This window comes from Cervus elaphus, chromosome 11 (assembly GCF_910594005.1).
Source record: "Cervus elaphus chromosome 11, mCerEla1.1, whole genome shotgun sequence".
NCBI lineage: Eukaryota > Metazoa > Chordata > Mammalia > Artiodactyla > Cervidae > Cervus > Cervus elaphus.
Genome location: NC_057825.1, coordinates 60,290,504 through 60,317,667, shown reverse-complemented (window position 1 = coordinate 60,317,667; position 27,164 = coordinate 60,290,504). Strand labels below are relative to the sequence as shown.

The following is a 27,164-nucleotide window of genomic DNA, read 5'->3' as shown; positions in this document are numbered from 1 at the left end:
TTTTCAGACTGTGGGCCTTAAGGCAGCCTGATTAAGCCTTTACATCGAAACAGTCTTCTTTCAAAATCCCACTTGTACTTTAGAGAAACACACCGTGGTTCCTAATGAGGTAATAAAGGCAGAAAGCGGGCAACAGAAGTGAACTTGGCTGAAATCACCACCCGACTCCCCAAACTTGGACCAACTACCGGCCCCATTGGGTGGGGGCACCTCCCGCCCCTCACTCTCGCCTCTGGGACCACGGGCTCTGCTGAGCTGAGTCGTGAGGGAGTCTGCAGGCAGATCTGGATTTACCCTGTGTCCTGCCTCCTCTAGAGTCATGGCAGTAGGAGGTGATGTTTCCCTCCGGTTTCAGCTGTTCATTCATTTATTAGATGCCCAGTGATCCTGGCACCCTCAGGCGCTAACCATGCAGGGAGACAGGCTTGCTTCCAAGGACCTCTTCACCCCAAGGGATGGGGCACCCTCCTCCATCATCAGTCAGAACTCTGTTTAGGAGGCACTGCCATCACCTGTGGGACAGCGTGCAGAGCCCACCCTCCTCAGGTGTCTGGAGTCCAGGCAGGGTGGAAGCTAGAGTCTGTTATGGTCTCGCTGGAGCCCCACATGAGCTCTGAGGCTGGGCTACTTACTCATTTCACAGCTGAACAAACTGAGGTTCAAAAAGATGGAGTGTCTCTGTTTATGCAGCGAGTTGGAGGCAAGCAGTTGTTCTTGGCCCCAGGGCCTGGTAGGCCCCATGGGAAGCTGGGCTGAGGCCCGGAGCAGGGGGCCCTGAGGCCCGCTGTCTTCATCTTTATTGTGAATTCATTCTCCGAGGAGCAATCTGTTCTCTGGTCTCAACAGTTCAAGTTCAGTCTTTCCGTGTGCACTGCTGGGGGGTGGAGTGTAAACCAATCTGACTTCACCTGGCACACCTAGGCCTCCCAACCTGTTCCCTTCGATGCCACAGGGGAAGCCAGATTGCCTTGCCAGCATTTTTCCTGCACATGGGGCTGCTTGTCTGTCTGTGGCTCATGCATACACCTGGGATGCTCCAGAGGGGCCGGCGGCTCCCAGCCTGATGTCTGCAGCTCTGTGGTCTCTGCAGTGCACTGGTCACTCAGTCCCAGTCCAAGTGTGGCCACAGGGAAGGGTGCATCATCTGCACCCCTTCTATCCCCACCCCCTCGGCCGTGCCCGCCAGCCTGGAGGGTGCACAGCTGGACCTTGGAGCTGCAGGCCGATGCCCATAGAGCCCAAGGCCGGGAGAACCAGGTAGCGCCCGCAGGATTCCCGGTACTCCACCTGCCTGTCCCCTCCGCCTCCTGTCCACTCCTCCTCCGCTCCCTCTCTACTCCTTCCAAAGGACTTCAGCTCTGCACATGCCTCCATAGAGGACACAGTGCCGGCTGCTCCAGAACTGGCTTGGGATTCATTTGTCTCAGTGGATTCACTCACAAGGCTGGTACTGAAGGTACTTGGTTCAGGCAAGAACTGAAGGTACTTGGTTCAGGGAGGTCTGGTTCACAATGCTCTCCCCACGGCCGGGTGGCCGGCAGGGGGCTCTCCTCCCCATTGGAAGAGGTGTCCCCTCCTCCAGGCTGACGCAGCCCCAGGGGAGTGAGTCTGGGGGCACGTCAGCCCCTTCCCTGGCACCCTTGGCTGGACAGCATGCAGTCTGGACACGCAGCAGCTGTGGCCGCCCAGCCTCTACTTGCAGCTGTGTTCCCATAAGCAGTCTGCTGGGAACAGCCGCCACTCACCACATAACTGCTCTTCTCTATGGAAGATCTTCACTTGCTGCTAATTGTCTATAGACTCTAATCAAGCAGTGATTAAAGAATTTTAGCGCCTTCATTAACTTCACACCCTTCTGCCTCCATATGACAGCTTGCTCATTTCTTCTGAAATAGTGAGATTCTCTCCCATCCTCCTGCAAAGAGCCTGCTCCTGCTCCTCTAGGTGCCAGTGCCGCATGGACTCAGGCCAGCAAAACATGTGCCTACTTGCTGACCTTTGATCAACAGGATCAGCTAAGGAAAGGGTTCCAGATAGCGGCACAGGACACTCCTGAACTTGTCTTTTCCCAGGAACACAGCAAACCCACAGCCACATTAAGGGACCACCTCTTCAGAGACGGACTTGAACCCTGGATGGACAGAGCCTCCACCACTAAGGGCAGAAGGACAACAGAGAGCACAGGAGACAGAGAGATGGACTCTCCAGGAAACCCCTCGCCAGCCACCATGGTCCAGTCAGAGGGGACCCAACCCCTCAATCCTGCTCAGGAGAGACCAGTCCCCCCAAATACCTGGCTTTGAAAACCGACATAAAATACCAGGAAAACTACAGAAGCACCTGGAATGGAAAACGTGCTCTCGATGGGCCTGTATGCAGACTCATTCAACCCAGAAACCAGTGTAAAAATACCAGACTGAATAGCGCGCAGGCCACTGAATAATGTGGCAGCATCTGCCAGGGGTCAGGAACCAGGCGGGATGCTCCCTGGGGACTGACTCACTAGCCGGAGCCATTTCAGAAATTGCAGGCTATCTTGCTTATGCCACCCAGTGGGTACAATTTTGGAATGTTCCATCTAACTTGTCATATCTTTTTGCCTTTTCATACTGGCAAAAATATCAATAACCTCGGATATGCAGATGACACCACCCTTATGGCAGGAAGCGAAAAGGAACTAAAAAGCCTCTTGAAAAAATAAATAAATAAAAAAAATAAAAAGCCTCTTGAAGGTGAAAGAGGAGAGTGGAAAAAGCTGGCTTAAAACTCAACATTCAAAAAAAAAAAAAACCTCAACATTCAAAAAACGAAGATCATGGCATCCGGTCCTATCACTTCATGGCAAGTAGATGGGGAAACAATAGAAACAGTGACAGACTTTATTTTCTTGGGCTCCAAAATCACTGTGGATGGTGACTTCAGCCATGAAATTAAAAGATGCTTGCTTCTTAGAAGAAAAGCTATGACAAACCTAGACAGTATATTAAAAAGCAGAGATATTACTTTGCCAACAAAGGTCTGTCTAGTCAAAGCTATGGTTTTTCTAGTAATCATGTATGGATGTGAAAGTTGGACTATAGAGAAAGCTGGGTGCTGAAGAATTGAAGCTTTTGAACTATGGTGTTGGAGAAGACTCTCGAGAGTCTTGGATTGTAAGACTTGAATCTCCTTGGACTGCAAGGAGATCAAACCAGTCAATCCTAAAGGAAATCAATCCTGAATATTCATTGGAAGGACTGATGCTGAAGCTGAAGCTCCAATACTTTGACTACCTGATACACGGGTTGACTCATTAGAAAAGACCCTGATGCTGGGAAAGATTGAAGGCAGGAGCAGAAAGGGAAGACAGAGGATGAGATGGTTGGATAGAATCACCGATTCAATGGACATGAGTTTGAGCAAACTCTGGGAGACAGTGAAGGACAGGGAAGCGTGGTGTGTTACAGTCCTTTAGGTCGAGAAGAGTTGGATGCAACTGAGTGACTGAACACCAAAACCTAACCTGTCAGCATCAGTGGGTATGCCCTGATGAAGCCCACTCACCCCTGCACCTAGGTGAGGTCTCACCCTGGCTGAGTGAGAACTCTGCCCACCACTGTCCAGCAGCTGCTGTGGCTGGGCCCACACACCAGCATGCCTAAGCAGTAACTACAGCCCCCCACAACAGCGGGGGGACACACTGCCCACAGAGGGGACCCTCGTGTGCCTGCCTCTGGGCCCCACAGGATGTCTCCTAAACAAGGCCACTCCTTCAAGACATGGAGACACAGCTGATTTACTAATACACAGACACAAACTCAGAGAATCAGGCAAAATGAGGAGACAGAAGTGTATGTTGCAACTGAAAGAAAAGGTAAAGCCTCAGAGAAAGAACTAAACAAAATAGAAATAAGCAATCTACCCATTAAAGAGTTAACAGTAATGGTCATAAGGATGCTCACACCAAACCCAGAAGAATGGACCTAGTGGACCTAATGGACACATACAGAACAGTCCATCCAAAAGCATCAGGATGCATATTCTTCTCAAGCATACACAGAAGGTTCTCCAGGATAAATCACATCAGTTTACAAACAGTCCTCCATGAATTTACAAAGATGGAAATCATATCGAGCATCTTCTTGACCACAATTGTGGGAAATCAATCAAAAGAAAAATTGGAGAAAACAAACAAAAAAAAAACATCAAAATTAAAGAACATGAATGGGCCACTGAAAAAAAATATCAAAGAAGAAATTTTTAAAATACCTAGAAACAAATGAAAATGGAACCACAGTGATCCAAAATCTATGGATCACTGCAAAAGCAGTTCTAAGAGGGAAGTTTATAGTGATATGAGCCTACTTCAGGAAATGAAAAATCTCAAATAATCGAAACTTACACCTAAACAGAAATGATCAACAGATCAACAGAAAACAACAGAAATGATCAGTGAGATTAAGAGCTGGTTCTTTGAAAAGATAAATTCTCCAACTTCTAGTTAGGCTTATCAAGAAAAAAAAAAGAACTGGTCCAAACAATAAAATCAGAAAGGAAAAAATAAATTATAACTGACACCACAGAAATATAAAGGATCATAAGAGACTAATGAGAACAATCATATGCCAACAACCTGGAAGAAATGAAAAGATTTCTAGAAACATATAATCTTCCAAGACGGAACCATGAAGAAAGAGAAAATCTGAACTGACTGATTACAAGTTAGCAGATTAAGTTTGTGATCAAAATTCTCCCAAGAAAAAAAATCTCAAAGAAATAATCTTAGTTTCACTGATCATTTCTGTCATTTTCTTAGTCTCTATTTCATTTATTTCTGCTCTGATATTTATTATTTCCTTCCTTCTATTAACATTGGGTTTTGTTTTTCCTTCTTTTTTCTAGTTCCTGTAGGTGTAAGATTCGATTATTTCTTTGAGATTTTTCGTGTTTCCTGAGGTAGGGCTTCACTGATAAATTCCACAAAACATTCAAAGATTTAATAACAAATTGCAGGTTGCTTGTGACCAACATAGGTGCAAAGATCTTTAAAAATGTTAGCAAAGCAAATTCAAAAATATACTAAAAGGTTCATACGTTGTGACCAAATGGACTTATTCCAGGGATGCAAGAATGGCTTAACATCTGCAAATCAGTGTGACTGATACTCCACTTTAACAAACTGAAGAATAAAAACCATATGATCATCTCAGTAAATATTGGAAAAAATGTTTGACAAAATTCAATATCTACTTATGATAAAAACTCTTAACAAAGTGGATACTGAACAAGCATATCTCAACATAAGAGCTATATATGATAAGCCTGCAGCTAACATCAAGAGAACACACTGGTCATAGCAAACACCCTCTTCCAATAACAGAAGAGACGACTCTACACACGGACATCACCACGTGGTCAATACCACAATCAGGCTGATTATATTCTTTAGGGCTGAAGATGGAGAAACTCTATACAGTCAGCAAAAACAAGACCTGGAGTTGGCTCAGATTATTAGTTCCTTACTGCAAAAGTCAGGCTTAAATTGAAGAAAGTAGGGAAAACTACTAGGCCATTCAGGTATGACCTAAAATCAAATCCCTCATGATGACACAGTGGGGGTGACGAACAGATTCAAGGGATTAGATCTGGTGGACAGTGTGCCTGAAGAACTATGGATGGAGGTTTGTGTTCGTCCTGTACAATAACATTGTACATAACAGGAGGCAGTGATCAAAACCATCCCAAAGAAAAAGAAATGCAAGAAGGCAAAGTGATCATCTACAGAGGCTTTACAAATAGCTGAGGAAAGAAGAGACGTAAAAGGCAAAGGATAAAGGGAAAGATATATCCGACTGATATCTGATAGACAGAGTGTCTGAAGAACTATGGATGGAGGTTTGTGACATCGTACACGAGACAGGGAGCAAGACCATCCCCAAGAAAAAGAAATGAAAAAAAGCAAAATGGCTGTCTGAAGAGGCCTTACAAATAGCTGTGAAAAGAAAAGAAGGCAAAAGCAAAGGAGAAAAGGATAGATATACCCATTTGAATGCAGAGTTCCAAAGAATAGCAAGGAGAGATAAAAAAGCCTTCCTCAGTGATCAGTGCAAAGAAATAGAGGGAAACAATAGAATGGGAAAGACCACAGATCTCTTCAAGAAAATTAGAGATACCGAGGGAACATTTCATGCAAAGATGGGCTCAATGAAGGACAGAAATGGTATGGACCTAACAGAAGCAGAAGTTATTAACAAGTGGTGGCAAGAATACACAGAAGAACTGTACAAAGAAGACTTCATGACCCAGATAATCGCGACGGTGTGATCACTCACCTAGAGCCAGACATCCTAGAATGTAAAGTCAAGTGGGCCTTAGGAAGCATCACTACGAACAAAGCTAGTGGAGGTGATGGAATTCCAGTTGAGCTATTTCAAATCCTAAAAGATGATGCTGTGAAAGTGCTGCACTCAATATGCCAGCAAATTTGGAAAACTCAGCAGTGGCCACAAGACTGGAAAAGGTCTGTTTTCATTCCAATCCCAAAGAAAGGCAATGCCAAAGAATGCTCAAACTACTGCACAATTGCACTCATCTCACGCGCTAGCAAAGTAATGCTCAAAATTCTCCAAGCCAGGCTTCAACAGTACATGAACTGTGAACTTCCAGATGGTCAAGCTGGTTTTAGAAAAGGCAGAGGAACCAGAGATCAAATTGCCAACATTCGCTGGATCATCGAAAAAGCAAGAGAGTTCCAGAAAAACATCTATTTCTGCTTTATTGACTATGCCAAAGCCTTTGACTGTGTGCATCACAATAAACTGTGGAAAATTCTGAAAGAGATGGGAATACCAGACCACCTGACCTGCCTCTTGAGAAACCTGTATGCTGGTCAGGAAGCAATAGGTAGAACTTGACATGGAACAACAGACTGGTTCCAAATAGGAAAAGGAGTACATCAAGGCTGTATATTGTCCCTGTGTTTATTTAACTTATACGCAGAGTACATCATGAGAAACCCTGGGCTGGATGAAGCACAAGCTAGAATCAAGATGGCTGGGAGAAATATCAATAACCTCAAATATGCAAATGACACTACCATTATGGCAGAAAGTGAAAGAGGAGAGTGAAAAAGTTGGCGTAAAGCTCAACATTCAGAAAACAAAGATCATGGCATCTGGTCCCATCACTTCATGGGAAATAGATGGGGAAACAGTGGAAACAGTGGCAGACTTTATTTTGGGAGGCTCCAAAATCATTGCAGATGGTGACTGCAGCCATGAAATAAAAGGACATTTATTCCTTGGAAGAAAAGTTATGACCAACCTAGAGAGTGTATTAAAAAGCAGAGATATTACTTTGCCAACAAAGGTCCATCTAGTCAAAGCTATGGTTTTTCTAGTAGTCATGTATGGATGTGAGAGTTAGACTATAAAGAAAGCTGAATGCTAAAGAATTGATGCTTTTGAACTGTGGTGTTGGAGAAGACTCTTGAGAGTCCCTTGGACTGCAAGAAGATCCAACCAGTTCATCCTAAAGGAAATCAGTCCTGAATATTCATTGGAAGGACTGATGCTGAAGCTGAAACTCCAATACTTTGGCCACCTGATGCGAAGAGCTGACTCATTAGAAAAGACTTTGATGCTGGGAAAGATTGAAGGCGAGAGAACAAGGGCATGACAAAAGATGAGATAGTTGGATGGCATCACCGACTCAATGGACCTGAGTTTGAGTAAACTCCAGGAGTTGGTGATGGACAGGGAGGCCTGGGGTGCTGCAGTCCATGGGGTCACAACGAGTTGGACACGACTGAGCGACTGAACTGACTGACTGACCCGACTGAATGCAGAATTCCAGAGAATAGCATAGAGAGATAAGAAGGTCTTCTTAAATGAACAGTGCAAAGAAATAGAAGAAAAACAATCAAATGGGAAAGATTAGAGATCTCTTCAAGAAAACTGGAAGTATAAAGGGAACATTTCATGCAAGGATGGGCACAACAAAGGACAGAAATGGTATGGACCTAACGGAAGCAGAAGAGATTAAAAAGAGGTGGCAAGAATACACAGAAGAACTATACAAAAAAGATCTTAACGATCCAGATAACTGTGTTGGTGTGGTCACTCACTTAAAGCCAGACATCCTGGAATGTTAAGTCAAGTGGGCCTTAGAAAGCATTTCTACAAACAAAGCTAGTGGAGGTGATGGAATTTCAGCTGAGCTTTTCAAATCCTAAAAGATGATGCTGTCAAAGTGCTGCACTCAATATATCAGCAAATTTGGAAAACTCAGCAGTAGCCACAGGACTGGAAAAGGTAAGTTTTCATTCCAATCCCAAAGGGCAATGCCAAAGAATGATCAAGCTACCGTACAAGTGTGCTCATTTCACATGCTAGTAAGTTTATGCTCAAAATCCTTCAAGCTAGGCATTAGCAATATGTGAACCAAGAACTTCCTGATGTACAAGCTGGTTTTAGAAAAGGCAGAGGAACCAGAGATCATATCGCCAACATTCCTTGGATCGTAGAGAAAGCAAGGGAATTCCAGAAAAACATATGCTTCATTGACTGTACTAAAGCCTTTGACTGTGTGGATCACAGCAAACTGAATAATTCTTCAAGACATGGGAATACCAGACCACCTGACCTGCCTCCTGAGAAATCTGTATGCAGGTCAAGAAGCAACAGTCAGAACTGGACATGGAACAACAGACTGGTTCCAAACTGGGAAAGGAGTATGCCAAAGCTGTATATTGTCACCCTGCTTATTTAACTTATATGAGGACTACATCATGTGAAATGCAAGGCTGGATGAAGCACAAGCTGGAATCAAGACTTCCAGGAGAAATATCAACCACCTCAGATAGGCAGATGATACCACTCTAAAGGCAGAAAGCAAAGAGGAACTAAAGAGCCTCTTGATGAAAGTGAAAAAGCTGACTTAAAACTCAACATTCAAAAAATCTAAGATCATGGCATGTGGTCCCATCATTTCATGGTAAATAGAAGGGGGAAAAGTGGAAACAGTGACAGATTTTCTTTTCTTGGGCTCCAAAATCACTGCAGATGGTGACTGTAGCCATGAAACTAAAAGATGCTTGCTTCTTGGAAGGAAAGTTATGACAAACCTAGACAGCATATTAAAAAGCAGAGACATCACTTTGCTGACAAAGGTCCATATAGTCAAAGCATAGTCACGTACAGATGTGAGAGCTGGACCATAAAGAAGGTTAGCACTGAAGAATTGATGCTTTCAAATGATAGTACTGGAGAAGACTTGACAGTCCCTTGAACTGCAAGGAAATCAAACCAGTCAATTCTAAAGGAAATCAACCCTGTATATTCATTGGAAGGACCAGTGCTGAGGCTCCAATATTTTGGCCACCTGATGAGAAGAGTCGACAACAGAAAAGACCCTGATGCTGGGAAAGACTGAAGGCAAAAGGAGAAGGGGACAGCAAAGGATGAGATGGTTAGATACCACCACCAGTTCAAAGGACATGAGTTTGAGCAAACTTCAGGAGACAGTGGATGACAGGGGAGCCTGGTGTGTGGCAGTCCATGGGGTTGCAAAGTCAGAAATGACTTAGCGACTGAAAAACACCAAAAACAAGACATAATACTCAACAGTGAGAAGCTAAAAGCATTTCCTTTAAGATCAGGAACTACACACGGATGCCCACTCTTGCCACTTTTTTTCAACATAATACTGGAAGTCTTCATCATAGCAATCAGACAAGAAAAAGAAAGAGAAATCCATGCGGGAAAAGAAGAAGTAAAACTGTCACTGTTTGCAGATGACATGATACTATACATAGAAAATCCAGAAGATGCCACAAAAAAACTAGATGAAATCTTCAATGAATTTAATAAAGTTGCAGCATATGATATTAATATATAGAAATCTAGCAACAAACTATCCAAAAGAAAAATGAAGAATACAATCCCATTCACAACTGCATCAAAAAGAATAAAATATCTAGGAATAAATTTAACCAAGGAGGTGAAAACAATGAAAACTATAAGACATTGATCAAAGAAACTGAAGACACAATAAATGGAAAGATATTTTGTGCTCAAGGATTAGAACAGTAAATATTGTTAAAATGTTCATACCACCCAAGACAGTCTATAGGTTCAATGCAATCCCTATGAAAATTTCAATGGCATTTTTCACAGAACTAAAACAAATCTACAATTTGCATGAAATCACAAAAGACATCAAAGATCCAAAGAAACCCTGAGAAAAGAAGAAAGCTGTATTTCAAAAGATAGAGCTACAGAATACACACATTAAGGTGCAGTAGCCAGTTAAACTCCCGCTGGCCACCATCCAGGTGACGACCACCATGACCAGCAGACACATTCCTGCAAAATGCTCATTATCCTTTGAAAGATGGATCGGACTCCCTTCTGTCAGCTAAATGAAGATCTCCACCCAAACAGCCATGATCTGGGGTGAGGCAGAGGGAGTGGGCAGCGGGTTGGGGACCACACTGACCCCTCAAGCCCCAGGGCGGCGGAGATCTGGGGGAGAAATAAGTCCCTACACACTCTGCCCCAAACTTAAGCTCCCTGTGATACGGAGGGTCCTTAGGTGGCTGAGGCCTCCAGAATGTTCTGATGGCTCTCTGGGGTGATACTCCGGGAACTGGTAACCTTTTGGGTTCCGAGGCAGAGCTGCCTCCTTGGGTGGCTGACTGGGGCACGAGAGCAGGGGGTGGGCTGCCACCAGGACCCTCAGCATCCAGCAGGGAAGACTGGCTGTCTCTGAACAAGGGAACAGCTCCTGAGAGCCTGCATGTCAGGCACCTTGTTGGGGATGCCAAGACGAAACCCCTGGGCTTGTCCTTGAAGAGCTCTCCTGTCCCGCCTCGCACTCAGGAAGTGACAGGAGCCCCACTGTCTCCCACAGAACAGGCTGCTTCTTCAGAAAAGGGTCTGGCACCCAGTTTTGAAGAGCGAGACGACTGCCCGGCCTGCCCTGGTGCCCTGTCCCCAGTAAGAAGCAGAGACCTGGCTGGAAGGGAGCGCCTCCTGTCCAGTGCTGTCCTGAATTTCTCCCTGAAGACTCTAGACAGCACCTACTAACCGTCCCCTCAAGAAGCTGTGTCAAAGGGCGGGTCCCCAGGCACTTGGTTGGGTCGGTTGAGGCAAGAACCCAGTTCCCACAGGGCGAGCTTGTAAAGGAGGCGTCCGGGGATTCCCATCTGCCACCAGAAGAGGGCGCGAGTCGGGACTGGACTCTGCAGAGAAGCCGAGCCTGCAGAGCGGACGGACGCAGTCGCCAGCTGGGAATCCTACCTAAGACAGGCAGGCTGCACTGTGACAGCCTCGCGTGCTCGAGACCCTCAGTGTTCTGCAGCGACACAGGCTGACACTCTGGCCATTCTGGACCCTGGGAGCTTTCCACCCTGCCACATTGTTTGCCGGATTCACATTCTCCACCTTAAATGTTTGTTCAAGTAGCTGAACAGCAGTTACTTGACAGCAGCCGGCAAGGTGCTCTTCAGAACGCTCTTGAACGGTGATGTTAAATGGCACATCTTTTATAAGCTGTCATTTAACAAGAGCAGATTCTCCTAACAGACAGACATTTCACTTCCCAGCAGCGTTCATCTGGCTCGATTTGGTGATGACAAGCAGCTCGTTTTGGGGAATGGGACGGCCGTAGGCTGCGTCTGGGCCATTGGTGGCACCCGCTTCTCCGGTCATCCTCTGCCCCATGGGGCCCACGACCACCTACTCAGGGGCCTCTGGGGCCCTTTCCTGAGTGATCAGTTGGTGTCATCAAATGTCTGGGCCACCTTCCTGCTCTCACCGAATGTTGGAGAAGCACAGACGCTGATGAACCTGCCAATCTGCTCTACAGGCTGCCCCATCAGCAGTCCTGAGAGCTCAGAACCAAGTGGGTGACAACTAGAAAACCCCACACGGACACACTAGTAGGGTGGGGGTAGGTACTGAAAGCTGGGGCCCCAACACATAAGTGACAGCTCACACATTGAGAGGCAGCTGGACTCTGGGAGCAATGCTCTGCTGTTCAGTCGCTGGGGTGGATCCGGCCGAGGAGTCCTGGAAACAGACAAGAGGACACAGTGAGCGGACTGCAGGCTCCCAGGGCAGCCTGGCAGCCAGTGAACCCTGTCCTTCCCACAGCAGCTCAGGAAACCGTGCCTGCCCACGTCTGGTTGGACAGCGGATGCAGCATTCAACGTGCAAGGAGATGGGGGGTCGGGGAGAGGGCTGACTTTATTTTCAGGACTTGAATTAGTTACTCCTGTGTTTGTCCAAGAAAAGCCAGACAAAACTTTTCATGCTTCAAGATGTAAGCTTATTTAAAACCACATCCCTGAGCACTAAGGAAAACCAGTCCTTCCACAGCGAACACAGTGGCTAGAGCGGACAGGATGTGAAACACGGCATCTCGCCTGACCAGGCGCGCAAAGCCTCAAGGGTCCACTCTGCAAGATGACGGAGGGACGGCTCCTCGCAGGTGATTCCTGCCGAGTGCCTGGCACACGGTGAGCTGCTGAGGGGCTGGTTGAGGCAAAAGGAGCCAGTCCACCCGGTTTGCTACAGCGGCTCCAGGAAACTCAACAGGGGAGGACCCTGGGGGTCAGTCTTCTTGCTTCTTGCTGACTCTGACCCTCTGGACTCCTCTCAGAAGGACCCTGAAGTTACAATGGCCCAGAGGGTCCAGGACTATCTCCTAGCTCCATTTCCTGGTCTCCTGCCAAGGAAGGCAACACTCACAGATTCTGGGGATCAGGAGTGGACATATTTGGGGCCATCATTCCCCCTCTACCAACAGGAAAAGTGGATTCGGGCGAGGAATGGTGTGCAAGACAAAGAGCATTGAGTCTCCGTCCTTAGTGACTGGCAGGACAGAGATGCTGAGTGAAGGGAGTGGGGAGTATGAGACCCAGGGGAGGTCACGGACTGGGCGCTGGACACAGTGAGTCTGATGTGCTTGGATCCTGAGGATGACGCAGCGGGAAGCCAACCAGGGGCTGGGGAGTGGGGGCACAGCCTGGACATGTGCATTCAGGATCAGCACAGGGTCCCTGAGCCCTGAGCTCTCAGCCTGCAAACCTAGGTGCATTACACCCTCGGGCCCTGACTTCTGCCCCGACCACAGCTCAGCGACAGGGATGGGGTGCACCCCACTCAGAACAGCTGGGCACCAGACAAGACTGTGAAGCCTGGTCCCCAAGAATCAAGTAGTGAAGACAGGGCCTGGAGGGATGAGGAAATGGCCACTGAGGGGTCTCACCTTCCAGGTGAGTTAGAATATTAGACACAGTAATTCACAGCTGCGAGCAAGGAAATGCTGGCTTCATTCTTTCTGCAGCCACTGGAGGTCAGAGGTGAAGATTCAGCCTCGAGAAAGGGCGGAGGAAGGACAGAGGCTGACCCAAGACTCTGTCTGCCAACCAGCATGCCCCACACAACAGGGAGAAGGACCTGCACAGGTGGGTGTGGACAACTGCATGGAGCACATCGAACAGGACTGGGTGAGGGAGCTGGACACCCAGGTTTAGCTTGTTTCTATAAAAGGAAGTATGCTTCCATTGGGAAATTTACATACAGATGATAAAGCTGGTACTTACAGAGTTGGGATTTGAGTTAATTTTTTAAAAATTGTTCAGGTTTTCCATCATTTTACTGTCAACAGTGAGTGGTTCCAATACATTTTCAAAGTGAGATACACAGAATGACAGTTCAATTATCTGAGGTCTGTTTCAAGATCAAGCTTTGGTTGATGTGACCGCATGTTTCCTGGATTCCATACATGTCACCTTAGTGGGGGGCTAGGAGGAGCCAGGAGAGGACTGTGGGGTGACCCTGCAGATCAGCCACTCTGCTAACCAAATCCAGGCACTGTGGCCACAGTGCTGTTGGAGGGCCTCAGCCGGGCGGCAGGACCCACAAGGTGACTGGCTTGGATGGAGCTAGACTCACAACCCAGCTCTTATCAGAGGGCTCCTGTGCAAATAAAGCCTCCTGAAACAGCTACCAGCCAACAGGCACCACACATGAAGCCCCATGACCTGGCGTGGCTGCTGAATCCTGCTGTGCCTGGAGGTAGCCTTCCCCGGTGTCTCTCTGCACCTCACTGCTCTCCAGCCACGCTGGCCATGATTCACCCGGAGGAGACAAGCTCAGATGAGGCTGCCTCCACCTCCCGGCCAGAGGAGGGATAGGCTGGCGTGGCTGAGCTCTGAGCCTCAGAGCTGAACCTATGGACCTGGCCCGTCACTCTGGATGACGGATGCTGGGGGCAGGAGGACGGGGCGCTCACCCAGCATTGGGGCCACGAGGATGCCCTACAGGACCCACAGGGGAGCAGTGCCGGCCCTCCCTGGACACCTGGCCCTCAGCTGAGATCTGACATGACAGAGGCCACAAAGCAAATAAGTGGGATTTCAGGGCAGACCCTCCATTAGAGCAGGGATGCAGGCATGAGAAGCCACACCTGTGATAACCCCTTTTCCCAAGGTCAAGGTCGAGATGAAGAACATCTAAGACCAAGCCCACTGAGCTGGGGCTCCAATAGTTCCCTGCAGCATGGAGCCCAGATGAAGGCCCCTTTGACATTGTACCCAGTGGTGGGAGCCCCGCTGGGACTTCCTGGTGGGGCAGGATCCCACCCATCCCCCTCCGAGTTCTGTCTTCACCTCTGTTCCTGTTGAGAGAGGGTGGAGGGCTGTCCCCCGCTGGCAGCCGAGGACACAGGCCCAGCGAAGGAGGACGCGGCCGCAGACATGGGGGCCCCTCCAGAAGCCTGGCAGGCAGGCCTCTGCTAACCCCAGGGGAGACAAGGCATCAGGATCAAGGGCTCGGAAGCACCAGGCATCCCATGTGGCTCCAAGTCATGGCATCCCATGTGGCTCCAAGTCATGGCAGCCCACCCTGGAGGACGGCGCCTACCAGAGGCGCAGAAAGTCTGTTTGAGGTCGTTCAGTGCAGCTCCATGCCCTCCGCTGTGACCACGTTGAACAGGCTTCCCGCAGGGTCTGGGGCCTGTCTTCTAGCTGAGGGCTGGAGGCTGATTCCGCTTTGATTTTTAATGACTTACTTTTAAATGATTCTGGGCCTGAAGGAATTAGCGAGGGCTTGGTAGGGGTGAGGGAACTGGGCAGGGATGAAGGAAGGAAGGAGACGGCTCCAGTGCTTTCAGATAAAAATGATTGGGAACGCAGCCCTGGGACAGGCTCTTCCTGCCTCCTGGTGACGGCTCGCCCTGCGCCCGGCCCGGCCCGGCCTGGCCCGGCCCGGCCCGGCCCCACCCTCCCTCCATCCCGCCGCTCCTTCCCGGCCCCGCCCTGTGCCTGCCTGACCCGTCGCGGGAAGGTGTCCGCTGAGATGAAGCGGCATCTATTCAGTAGACTCCTAATGGCCGCGCGCTGGGACTCAGCCCCAGAGGCTAGCACAACCCGACCAGGGGAGCCGCCAGCAGGGTGAGGACGTGGGTGGCACAGTCCTCGGGGCCACTAACCACGGGGCGGCCGACCCCAGTGACCCATCTAGCCTCGTTCAGCAGTGGCCCACGGAGTATTTGACAGGAGTCTATGACGAGTCCCAGAAGACGTGATTCTAAACCGTCAGGTTGTTACCAGACGCCGGAGGCCGCACTGTGGCGTTTCCGGGGCCCCTGAGCAGTAGCCGGGAACCAGGCCTTTAATTTCCCACTGGGATTAATAAAAGGGAAAACCGTCTGTGGGTTGGTGGACTGCACCCCTGCTAAAAGGGGCTCTAAATCACTTTCCTGACGCAGACCAAGACCCTAAGAAGAAACATCTCACTTTCATTTTAGTATGTGTCCAAATAACACTGTCATCACCATGAGGAGCTGCGAAATGGGCAAGTTCACTCATCACTTGCTACCACCCTGGAACACAGGGTGTAAAAGATTCTCAGGAACATGCTTCCCAAATAAAACTTCAGAATAAAACATTTACAGCCAAACTCTTTGCTTAGTGCCAAGAAGAACAGCCAAGAGCCTGCAGGGCCAGGGTGACTGGAGGCAGGGTCTGGGTGGTGAGCCTGGCCTGGCAGAGCCTGGCCTGGGCTGGCCAAGCTCGCACCAGCAGCTAGAGGTCAGAGGCCGAGGATCTGAAGAAAACGGTCTGTCCTGGGAGAAGGAGCCATTGCACTGTGCCAACAGAACATCCACAGTTCTCTCCATCAGCCCCGGGAAAGCTGGCTGGCCACGCAAGACAGAGGCCGATGGGAGGCCAAGCTCACCTCAAGTGGCTCCACTCACACCTGAAGGGGCCCTGACAGGTCTACAGACTCTCAACGCAGCCCTGAGCCTCTGGCTCCAGGTCCGCTCAGGTCCATAGACCCACCCGAGGTCACATCTGGTCGCTGCCGCCCCTGCCTTGATCAACAAGATTCTCCTGGCTCCCAGGGTGGAGGGAAGCTGCAATAGAGACCACGAGGTCGCAGGCTCCAAAAGGCCAAAAAGCTGCCCGACCCACTTGAGTGCCGTCTGGGATGATAGGACACACCTCCAGCCCCTGCCCTCGTCCTGCTGGGCCACAGCCGGGCCAAGAGCTGGACAGGCCTCCCCGGGTCACTCTGAAGGGGAGGGGCCCCTAAAGTGGGGAGCTTGGGGACCATTCAGTCCGGGACTGAAAATCGCAAAGTGCTAATGAGCTGGGATGAGGGAGGTGGTTACAGGACTACTTCTGACCTGTCAGGGGCGTCATAAGGTTTGACTTTGAGTCAACGGGTGGGGTCTTTTTCCACCAAGAAGCGTCCATCACCCATGACCACCGCCCACGAGCACCACCCACATTGGCACCTGCCATTCACAGCCTTGTAAGTGAGTGTGCAGTCGTGTCCAACTCTTTGTGGCCAATCGACTGTAACCCACCAGGCTTCTCTGCCCATGGGATCTCCCAGGCAAGCATACTGGAGTGGGTTGCCATTTCCTTCTCCAAAGGATCTTCTGACCCAGGGATGGAACCCCTGCCTCCCGTGTCTCCTGCATTGGCAGGTGATTCTTCACTGCTGAGCCACCAGGGAAGCCCTGCAGCCCTGCCGGCCTGCCCTTAACTCACAACGCTCGCACCCCTTCCTCCTCCCAACAGCTGAGTGACAAGGGTCCAGAGATGGGCACAGCTGCTTCCCTTGACCTCTCACCCCTCTTGATGGCCTCACTGAGGGCCCGAGCCTAGTTATAATGTTTCCTTCCAGTGTAACTGTAGGAACATGGGTCCCAGGTCATCTCTGCTGCTGACCCCAATACCTTGTCTCTTGATGGACTGGCCTTTCATGCAGCAAGCAGAACCAGTCTGGCTCTGCTAGTTGGCTGCGAGCAAAGCAAATTCCCTTGACTTCCCTGGTAGATGGAGCTGGTGCCTCGTCCCACACAGACAGGCTCCATAGACACATGGTTACAGGGAGCACATTGGCCAGGCTCACGAGATGTTCAAGACACAGGAGCGCTAATCCAGGCTTTCTCCTGTGTCAGAGGGCTTCGGGGGCTGGGATCGCACCTTCAGAGGCTGTCTCAGGCCCCTGAGAAGCCCCTCATGTCCACCAGGGCTGTGTAGTGCTGTGGTTGAGACGGAGACTCACCTCCACCAGGGCTTGGAGGCCCTGAGGCTGGGACCCCAAAAGGCACAGGTGCCTGGCCTTCTCATGCCCGCCCAGGGACTGGGGGAGGGAAGTGAGTGGCGCTGAGGAGGACCACCAGGTCACAGGCCGTGGCATTACCTGGGCAGGAGCACTGCGGGACAGGTGCACCAGGTCCCCAATCCTGGCCGCAGCCCGGGGGTCGCTGGAGCTGATGAGCACAGGGGCGCTGATCTCCATGGAGCGCCTGTGGCCGCTGGCCTGGGTGGACTTGTGTGTCACGCTGAGCGCCGTGAAGGAGTGCCGCTTCTTGGCGTTCTTCTTGCTGTCCACACGCCGCTGGAAGGCGCTGACCGCCCCCGTGCTGCCAGAAGTGGGACCTGGGGCCACGCTGGCCACTGCGCCGGCGTCAGAGGGTAGGGAGGCAAGGCAGCCGGATGCCGAGGCCAGGCCCAGCTTGTCCATCTCCATCAGCTGCTTGGCGGCATCATTGAGCTAAGGAGACAGGAAGGGGAGGGTCAGTGAGCAGCAGCCGCACCCCACGTCCAGCCTTCTGCTCACGCCTCAAAGCTGCCAGTGTGTTTGAGGTGCTGGAACCTTTCTACAGCACGTCCAGTAGGAACAGTGTTGAAGATACACAGTAAAGGCCGGGGTGGCATCTGGGCACTTGATTGAAAACCTGTGTTTTCAGGGTTCTGTTCCCTTTGCCCCACTGTGGCTGAACTGTGCTGCCTGGGAAACACCCAGAAGGTGGGGGGAGTGCCCCTACATGCTCCCCACCTTGTGGGCCAGCAGGACGCACCACCCCCGTCCACCCCCCACCCCCCACACGCGGCCTCAGGCTGCAACAGAGCCCTGTCCCCGCAGTCCGGGGAGGGGGGCAGAACAAAGGCCCCCCCCTGGAACAGGACATGCCTGTACCAGGTGGGGGGCAGGGCCCAAGGGGAGCACAAGCAGAGACCAGGCCGTGAGCTCAGGGCCGCAGTGGGGCACCGTACCAGGGGCCGGTGCGGAGAAGGGTTGCAAGCCTTTGCTGCTGGATTTGCGCAGCGAAGGGAAGGGATGGTGCGTCCACAGGCCAAGCTGACAGATTGCAGGTGTTGGAGTCCAGTCGTTCTGGATGGCTCAGGCACAGGGCTGTCTGCATTTCCACTGCAAACACCCATCCTTCACGGGGTGGGGGTGGGGGGTGGGGTTGTACAATTCACTCCAGGCCCCAAAACCTGGGATCTAAATCCAGGATCATTTCCTCTGAAATGCTGCCTTCACTGAGGCTCAGCTGTTTTGCTCTATTTTAAGGTTTTACTCATTTGCTCCCCCTATAGTGCTGAGTCCCCTCCCCCTTCTTTGGGGGCCCTCTGACCCTGGAGGCCAGCCTCCTGTACCCCCTGTTCTGCACCCAACTGCAGGGCCACCCAAAGAGCAGAAGCAGGAAGCATGGGCACCAGAACCTGGTCTAAACTACCGGCCCTGTGCCTCCACGTGGCAGGTTTCTGTACGGAAATAACAGCACCAACGCTGCCGCTGGGCTCAACTCCCCCTTGGCCCCAGAGCAGCAGCCCTGGAGCCCCTCACTCAGTCCCAGGGACCCTATGGAGTCAGTGACAGAAACCACAGTTTGAGGATCAGGAAATCCAGGGACGGACAAGGCAGGTGTGTACACGCCCAGAGTACATGCGCACACAGCAGGACCAGGCACGCCCTGGCCCCACGGTCACGCCCACCACTCTGCCACACGATCAGCAGCCCACCACATGTCTGCCCTGAGCTGACATGTCCACCACCCTGCCCCCACAAGGAGAGCTGGGCTTCAGGGTGGCCTGAGTGCCTCCATGGGTGCTTAAAGGAGGACGAGCCGATGTCCAGTGAAGAAGACGGTCTCTGCAGGGAGACAAACCGCAGGGAGAGTGACAAACGCTGCTTCCTGGTGGTGAAGCCTCTGCATTTCCTCCCACTCCTGCTGCAGGAGAGGGGACCCCAGAGGAGCACCCTCCAGATGCAGGAAAATGGTTTGGCCTCATCCTGTTCACTGAGTCTTTGTTGTGTGACAATGGCAGAGGGGTCTGGCCTGTCCAGGGGATAGAGGAAGGCCATGTGGTGGGGGCGGGGGCGGGGGTGCAGTGAGGAGGGGGTGAGGCCGGCAGATCCCTCGGACCTGTGGGCTGCAGAGGGGAGCCTGGATTTATTCTGAGAGTAACGCCCCCTCCCACCCCCGCCAGGGCCATAGGCAGGAGTGAGGCCCGAGTCACCTTTGTAGAGATGGTCCAGTCCGTGTGTGACAATGGACCATGGGGAGGTGACAGTGGGCGGAGGGTGGGCTGGGAGATGGTGACAGATGGCAGGGCTGCTCTGGGAGGGCTGACACCCAGCAGAGCTGAAAACTTTTCCTCTGAAAGTTCCTCTTTACATTCGCTTTATGCTATCAACTCCAGGTAAAAGCAAAGTTAGAAATGAATGACATGTTTGGGCATAGGAATCAGTGGACAGAGGGACAAGGGATGTTCCTGGAGCAGGGAGGGGGTCTAGAGTCACCTACTTCTGATGTGTGGAGCAAACTCTGGAGTCCTGAGAGTGAGCAGGCTGGCCTCCCATGGCCCTGCCCTCTCCCCACGCCTCCCCACTGGGCCTGCGGGGTCACCCTGACCCCACAGTCTCTCAGCCACAGGCACTGGGGGCTGGCCCCTCACCCTTGCTCCTGCCCCCAAGGTGGCTTCTCTGCAGGTCCCTCTGAGCAGGAGAGTTACAGCTCCTCCCCTACCTTCCTCCCACTTCCAGCTCCATGTCCTCCATGAAGGACACACTGCCTCTAGACTTCACCTTCTCTCCATCTGTGTCTCTTCCCACGAGAACCTGGGTTTCAAGATGACTCTTCCAGGGCCTAGCACATAGCAGTCGCTCAATAAATGAGAGGCAGCTCGGATGGCCACGTGCTGAAAACTGCTCTTTCAGTCCAGGGCTCAGACGTGCCAGCAGACTCAGAGGCATGGAGTCCTCAACAGCTTCACACTCAGCTCCTAACTGCTCTCACTTTGAGGCTTTGGAATAAACAAAAGCCACAGAGGAGAGCTCTGAGCCTCTCTGAGTGGGCGCAGCCCAAATTAGCTGTGTTTTCTCTCTGCAGTAATTGATGGAGTTGCAGCGGTTGCAGACAGTGGACCAAGCACACGCACGGGTCAGGTCACCAGGGACACATGGCCTCTCTTCCACACAGAAATGCTGCCAAAGGGAGCAGGAGGAACATGACGACGGGAGGGGTTTCTCCAAGTGGCCCAGAGGGTTAGTCTCAGAAGTAATTCCTGGTCAAGTCTTAGAATGAATGTGGAGGCAGCAGAAACTGCAGGGCCATTTCCCCACAAACGCTCTCAGCTCTGGAGGCAAGAAGCCCAGGGGCCCGTGACCCTTTCCAGCTGCACAGTCAGCCAAGCCGTTCCTTCACTGAACACAGCCTGAACCTCAGCCAAGCCCTGCTCTGTTGTCACCTTATAAACACTTAGAGTCAAATATCTCCAGGCCAAGTCTGCTTTCACCCTCAGCAAGGAGGCTCACCCAAGGGGCAGGTGACCCCATATCCACAGCCAAGGTCCACCCTTGGGGCCATGTGGAATCTGCAAAAAAGCCTTTTCCCCAACTTATTTCTCAGATATGGGTCCACCCAGACGCACTGTCAGGCTTGGGGCTGACTGAGCCTGGGGTTTTTGGGCGACTTGGATGCTCACTGAAGTTTCTGAGTCACTGACTGGACGGGATGAGTCAGAGTGAGAGGAGGGAAGTCGAGCAAAGGCACCTGTTGAAACCACGGCCGAGGGGAGGGCAGGTGGGAGGGTGTCCAGGGCCGCCTGAGGCAGGGGGTTGCTGATGAGCCTGTGTCCCTGAGCAGAATGCAGAAGAGGAGATAGCAGCTGAGGCACAGATTCTGAGCCAGGCATCCAGTCGGGGGAGCTCAGCTGGCTGAAAAGTGGTCCCATCCTCACGTGCCTGGTTTGCAGGGTCACTGCTGCCCATGCAGGGGACACGCGATGGGAAGGGAGGAAAGCCACTGGCACCTGAGCAGAAACGGTCAACGCAGCACAGCCAGCAGCCGTCCCCATGCTAGGTGGGCTTAGGCCCCAGGAGAGACGTGGGCCCCACCGGCAGCCAGGCCAGGCTCCTCCCTGCATTTCAGCCCCAGGTTGCCACACTGTCATCCCGCTGGTCTATGGAAGATGGACGTTCACTCAAGGTAGTGCCTCTGCTTTCTTCTGGGCCCTCCTGCAGCTGGATGGCTCCAGGGAGGCTGGCGGCTCAAGGCCCAGAGGGACTGGTCTCACAGGACTTGCTAGGTCCCTATGTGCTAATAATAAGCAGGCACGCTGAAAGGGTCCCAGCTAAGACCTTGGTGATGGCTGGTAGCTTAGTCCTTATATAATAGTTTGACTTCTATGAAACACTGGCCCACAACCCAGAACACTACACAAATGAACTAACTGCCTACTGTGTGTGTGCTGAGTACTACACGAGGATGAGAAGGGAAAGGAACTGTCAATGGTCTGGCCTCAAACTGGCTACCTATGCAGAGATAGGATGACAGGGAACCCGAGTCATTACCTGTTTACATGTTATCTTATGTGCATCATATTGTAAGATTTAACTTCACAGTTTAAAAAATGCTACAGGGGAGAGCGGTCAGGGAGAGCTGGTAGCTATGTACCTACCAGCCTCTGTGGAGCACCCAGGGCCACATCCCATTGCCCGGATTGTGCCTTGGGGTGCAGACCCAAGGGTCACTGAAGTCCTCCTCTCTCTGGTGGAGCTCCACCGGCTCCACCCCCCTCGCTCCCTCACCCAGCCTGCCCTATGGTGACTGGGTGTCACCTGTAAGGGAAGCACATTAGGTCTTCATGAAGGCACAGTCTGAACCTGGACACAGAAATGCTGGCAGAACTCAGGTCCAGGTCCAGAGAGGGAATCCCTGCCCCCAGTTGCCCACTGATGGCATTTATCATGATGCTCATGAGAAATGGGTCATGAAGAAGAAAACAGAAAAACAAAACAGAGCTTCAAGCACCATCACGTCTCCCCAGTGTTCTACGGCAGGGACCCCTGAGCAGCTCCTCTCTTGTATCTTCCTTGGGACTTTGTCTGGTCACCTCTGGTGTGGCAGAATCAGGGTGTTGTGAGAGTTAGGAGCTGGGTGAGGAAGCAGGGGTTACACTGGCTTGGGAGACACGGAGGAGCCACCAGCCCGCCCCACCCCCCAGCGCACCTGGAGCGCTGGTCACAGGACAGTGTTTGGACATGGTTGTGACCTGTCTCCATGGAGAACAATGACCCCCAGAGACTTGTACCTGGTCCTTACTTCTCTGATGGAAGCTGTTTACTCTACGCCCTGAGCTGAGGGGCCTCAGCATGGGAGAGACACAGCTGGCCCACAGACTTCCTGTTCTGTCGAAAATACCTCTCAGATCCTAATTTTATCATCCTTGTTTGTCCCAACCACAATTGTATCAATTATTGCAATATAATTGACATACGACATTGTTTTAAAGCGTACAACATAATGGTTTGTCACCCTTATTTCAAAATTCTACACCACCACAGGTTAACAAGAAGGAGCAACAAGGACCATATTTACCCTCTCATCTGAAATGCTAAACACAGATTAAAGAAACACGGCTTTCAGACATGGAACGCTGGACAGTTCAGGAGTGAAGAACCTCATAAACCACAGGACATGCAGTAGAAAACACAGCTTCAGAAGGTGTCTAATCAGCCCCACACTGAGGCGCCCTAGTTCTGCCTAACAAGCTATGAGCAAGGCACAAAAAAGCATCACACAGCCTCTCCGTGCAGAGCTCAGTACATCCCAGGACAGGGCCTGCAAATACTGGTAGGCATGCAAGAACACCCCACATCCGAAAAGCCAAATTCACAACACCGCATCCCCTCAGAGGTGCTAGGCAGGCAAAGTGGCAGGGAATGCAGCCTGTAAACCAACTGGGTCAGTATTCACAGGGCAAGAGGTCATCAGCGGACCTAGAACCAGAACCAGCCAGAACCCAGAGTTGGTGGGGAAGCACCAGGGGACACCCCGACCACACTCCCCACGTCTGAGAGCGAGGCCAGTGTGCGCATCAGGAGACACCCCCAGGACTCGAGGAAGACACCATCCATCTTCTAAAGACCAGTTCCCTGGATGCCCAGCCCACCTGTCCGTGGCACAGAGGCCCTGCCCATCTGTCTGTCCATCTGTTGGGCACATGCTTCCCATGTGCTACCCCACCGAGGCCGCTTCCTGCCTCCTTCCAAACAGGTTGGGCCTGAAGCCCTGGAGTCAAGCAAAGCCCTCTGTAGGAAAGAATGGGGGCAGGGGGGTGGTTGTAACAAGATGCCACAGGGAGGTTCTGGGGCCAGTTCCACCCACCCACCTGCTGGCCACGAGGGAAGCCATGGGACAGTCTCAGGAATAGCTGCTGCCACGTGAACCCACCTCGAGTTTCACAGTCAATCGTCCAGACGTGGCTGCAAGTTGCTGGTTTTGAACTGATACCATTCATTAGGCCACTAGCCTGGGGGACTGGGGTCTGCGTGGCTGCCCCATAAGGGTCCCATCCCACTGACTCTCTTTGGAGAACCCACCTGGCTGCAGACCTGCCCTGACCTCTAACAGCTTGACGGCCACACAGCCATCCCCGTGTCCGCACGAGGGCCACTTCCTAGAAGCTGGCAGTGCTGGTCGTTCGTAGTAGGAAAGAAAGTATTTAGAAGAGGCCCTTTATCCAAGGGAGCCCCTCTGCTCGGAGCCGCTGCCCTGACTCCCTGGGTGGCTGAGAGAGTGGGAACGGCTGGCCAGGTCCCTCGGCTGCGTGAGGGCCTCCCACCCCTTCCAGAGGCCTCGTACCCCAGACACACCGCTCACAGATGCCAGCGGCCACTAACCATTGCCTCTGGGTGGTGCTGACCACCTACATGGAGCTGTGCCTGGTACTTCCTTGGGTCCTCCTGGTGCCCTCTGGACATGGCACTGTCCACACTGGCAGAGGGAGAAACTGGGTACCAACGCATCACACAACTGGGTGAAGCCCAGGTAGCCTACAGGTCCAGAGTCAGACCAGGAGAGCTGCCTTCCAGTAGCCCCCCCACATCCCGCAATGGGAGCAAGAAGTCAGAACTGCCCGCCACCTCCCTACTCCCCAATAGGAGCAGGAAGTCAGAAACCCCCACCCCCCAACCCCCCAATGAGAGCAGGAAGTCAGAACCCCACCTCTCAGTGCCATGCATCCCCGACATGCAGGGTTTCTTTTCCAGGAGCTGTGCCCCCCCGCTCCCCGACCAGGGACACCCCAGCAGGTTTATACACCTGGATCCCAAGAACACCTAGGGTCTGTGGAGGCACTGAGGCCTGGAGGGGGCTCGGGGCTCCTGTGTCCTTCTGCTTCTCCTGAGCCTGGGCGTAGACCTTCCACTAGAAGCCAAGGACCCTCCCCAGCCTCCTCCCTGGAAACACTCTGCCTGCCCCGGAGCCTGAGACAAAGGTGAAGAAACAGCCAACAGTTACTGGGTCAGCAAACCCCACGTGAGCGGGGCAGCCTGCACCTTTGAAACAGAACAGACAGCTTCAATGCTGTTTGTCTCCAGGGATGTTGGCAGCTCTGATACCACAGTTGGAGATGGACGCTCAGAATAACATGCTCTCTTCATAAGGCAAAGTGACAAGGAGACGATAGTGCTCCAGGAACAAGAAAGGCCAAGTTCAACACTGCAATTAGCGGAGGCTCAGACAACTTCCACAGCAATCATCGCGCTGAAGACCAAGCCTCTCACACAGGAAGCAGTTGCCATTAGCAACCATACCATTTTGGGCATTACATCTATTTGGCTAAATCAAGACTTCAGTTTTTGCCTCCATCTTCTCCCGGATCCGTAAATAGCACCACATCAGCCTCAGGGATCAGCCGAGGCCTGCAGCACCATCAGCAGACAGAGGCTTGGATCTGGTCCCAAGGTCAGAACTCTCTGGATGCCCCATGCCCAGGATGAGGCTGCCCCCACTTTCTGGGGCTCACCCCCCTCCTCATCCTCCCCACTTCCTCATCCAGGATACAGGCATCTGCAGGTACCCCAGGGCTGTGGGAGATCAGGGCGGATCCTGATCCCAGCGTGTGGGGCAGCAGAAGGGGGAGCAGGAGCCAGAGGACAGGCCCACCAGATGTGCACATGGCTCCAGGTTTAGGACACAGGCTCTCGACAGACACCACTATGGACGCATCCATCCAGCTGCGTGGACGGATGGATGCGGGCAGCTTTGATGGATGTGGAGGGTCAGTGGGAGTGAGACAGGACTCCTGCAGCACCACTCTGGACACCCCCACCTCCACCCTTCAGCCCCTCACACCTGCGTGGAGCCTCTCACACCCACGTGCAACCCTAGGCTGCAGCCTGAAGCCCATAGCCCTCTCCTCTGGGCCATGTCCTCTCCTCCTTGAAAGCCACCCTCACCCTGTGGCTGTGGCGTCTGCAGCCTCACACCTGTCTCTGGCACGTCCACCACTGCTCGGCTGACCAGGAGCCTGCCTAGCCTCCACGTCGTCCCTCGGTTCCCTGCCCCTCACAGGTCTCAACACCTCAGGTGAAGTCCCCAGATCACGTCCTGCTGCGTCCTGAACACTCTTTCTTGACAAACAACCTTCTGTGGAGAGGCTGAGACGAGGACAGCTGGGCACAGACTTTCAATGCCCCACCCTCATCTCTTGTTCCTTCTGAGACCCTCCTCCCCAGCCACCTCCTCCGTGAGGGCAGTCAGGTCGGCCCCTCTACCCCTGGGGTGTGGGCGACCCTGTCTGTGATGGAGCTCCTGCTGCAACCGCAGGTGGGGCTGACCTCCACCCCATCTGTGGGGATGGCGAGCTCCATCCAGTCCTCGGTGCCCTGGGGACTCACAGGCCTCCCACCTCGGCCTGGTCCACCAGAGTGGCCCTACTGTGTTCTGGCCCTAAGACTCCGGGGTCACCCCTAGGCTCCTCGCCCCTCTTCAGAGTCTCCCACTCCCTGCTCACCTCTGCTTCCAGACTTCTCCCCCTCCACAGAGTGGTCTTCCTGGGATCAGCTCCTCTCACTACAGGGCAGGGGTCCCCAGCGAAGCTCCCAAGAAGTGCTGGCTCTCTAGGCAGAGGCGCGGCCACCTTGTCCCTCCAGGTGTGGATTCCAGTGACCGCCCACAAGGACATGTGGAGCCAAGTCAGTTGGCCTCCAGGGGCCCAGAGCACAAGACAAGGAAACACATGGCTCCAGTTTGGGGCGACATGATAGGCTCCTAGGAATGTCCGCATGACTGTCTCTGAATGGTCCCTCAAGGGTCTGCCTGGGAAGAGGTTCCACTGACCAGAGACATCGGCGGGGGAGGGTCTGACTCTGCACATCTGGACGGCACTGTGTGGTTTCTGGGTCGGAAGCAGTAGGATAGAGACCACCCCAGGCACTGGAGCAAATGCACAGGTGAGGACAGGGGTCCATTCAGGAGCCAGAGAGCAGACTGTGTGCCCGTGAGTGCCTCTCACGAGGTACCAGAGAAGAGCATGCATGTGCGTGTGGCCTTACTGCTGGGGAGGGTCTCAGAATTTCCTG

The 27,164-nt window shown here is 52.3% G+C and overlaps 1 protein-coding gene across 1 annotated transcript in view; it reads right to left on the bottom strand.

Moving 5' to 3' along the window:
• The window catches only part of SH3RF3 (SH3 domain containing ring finger 3), a 156,639-nt gene that overhangs the window by 40,055 nt on the left and 89,420 nt on the right, over window positions 1-27,164 (bottom strand). Inside the window, exons 4-5 of the mRNA XM_043917908.1 lie at window positions 17,706-18,059; window positions 11,977-12,050 (exon numbers count right to left, since the gene is read on the bottom strand). Of these exons, the coding sequence (XP_043773843.1) occupies window positions 11,977-12,050; window positions 17,706-18,059 (428 nt within the window). The remainder of the gene's footprint in view (window positions 1-11,976; window positions 12,051-17,705; window positions 18,060-27,164) is intronic.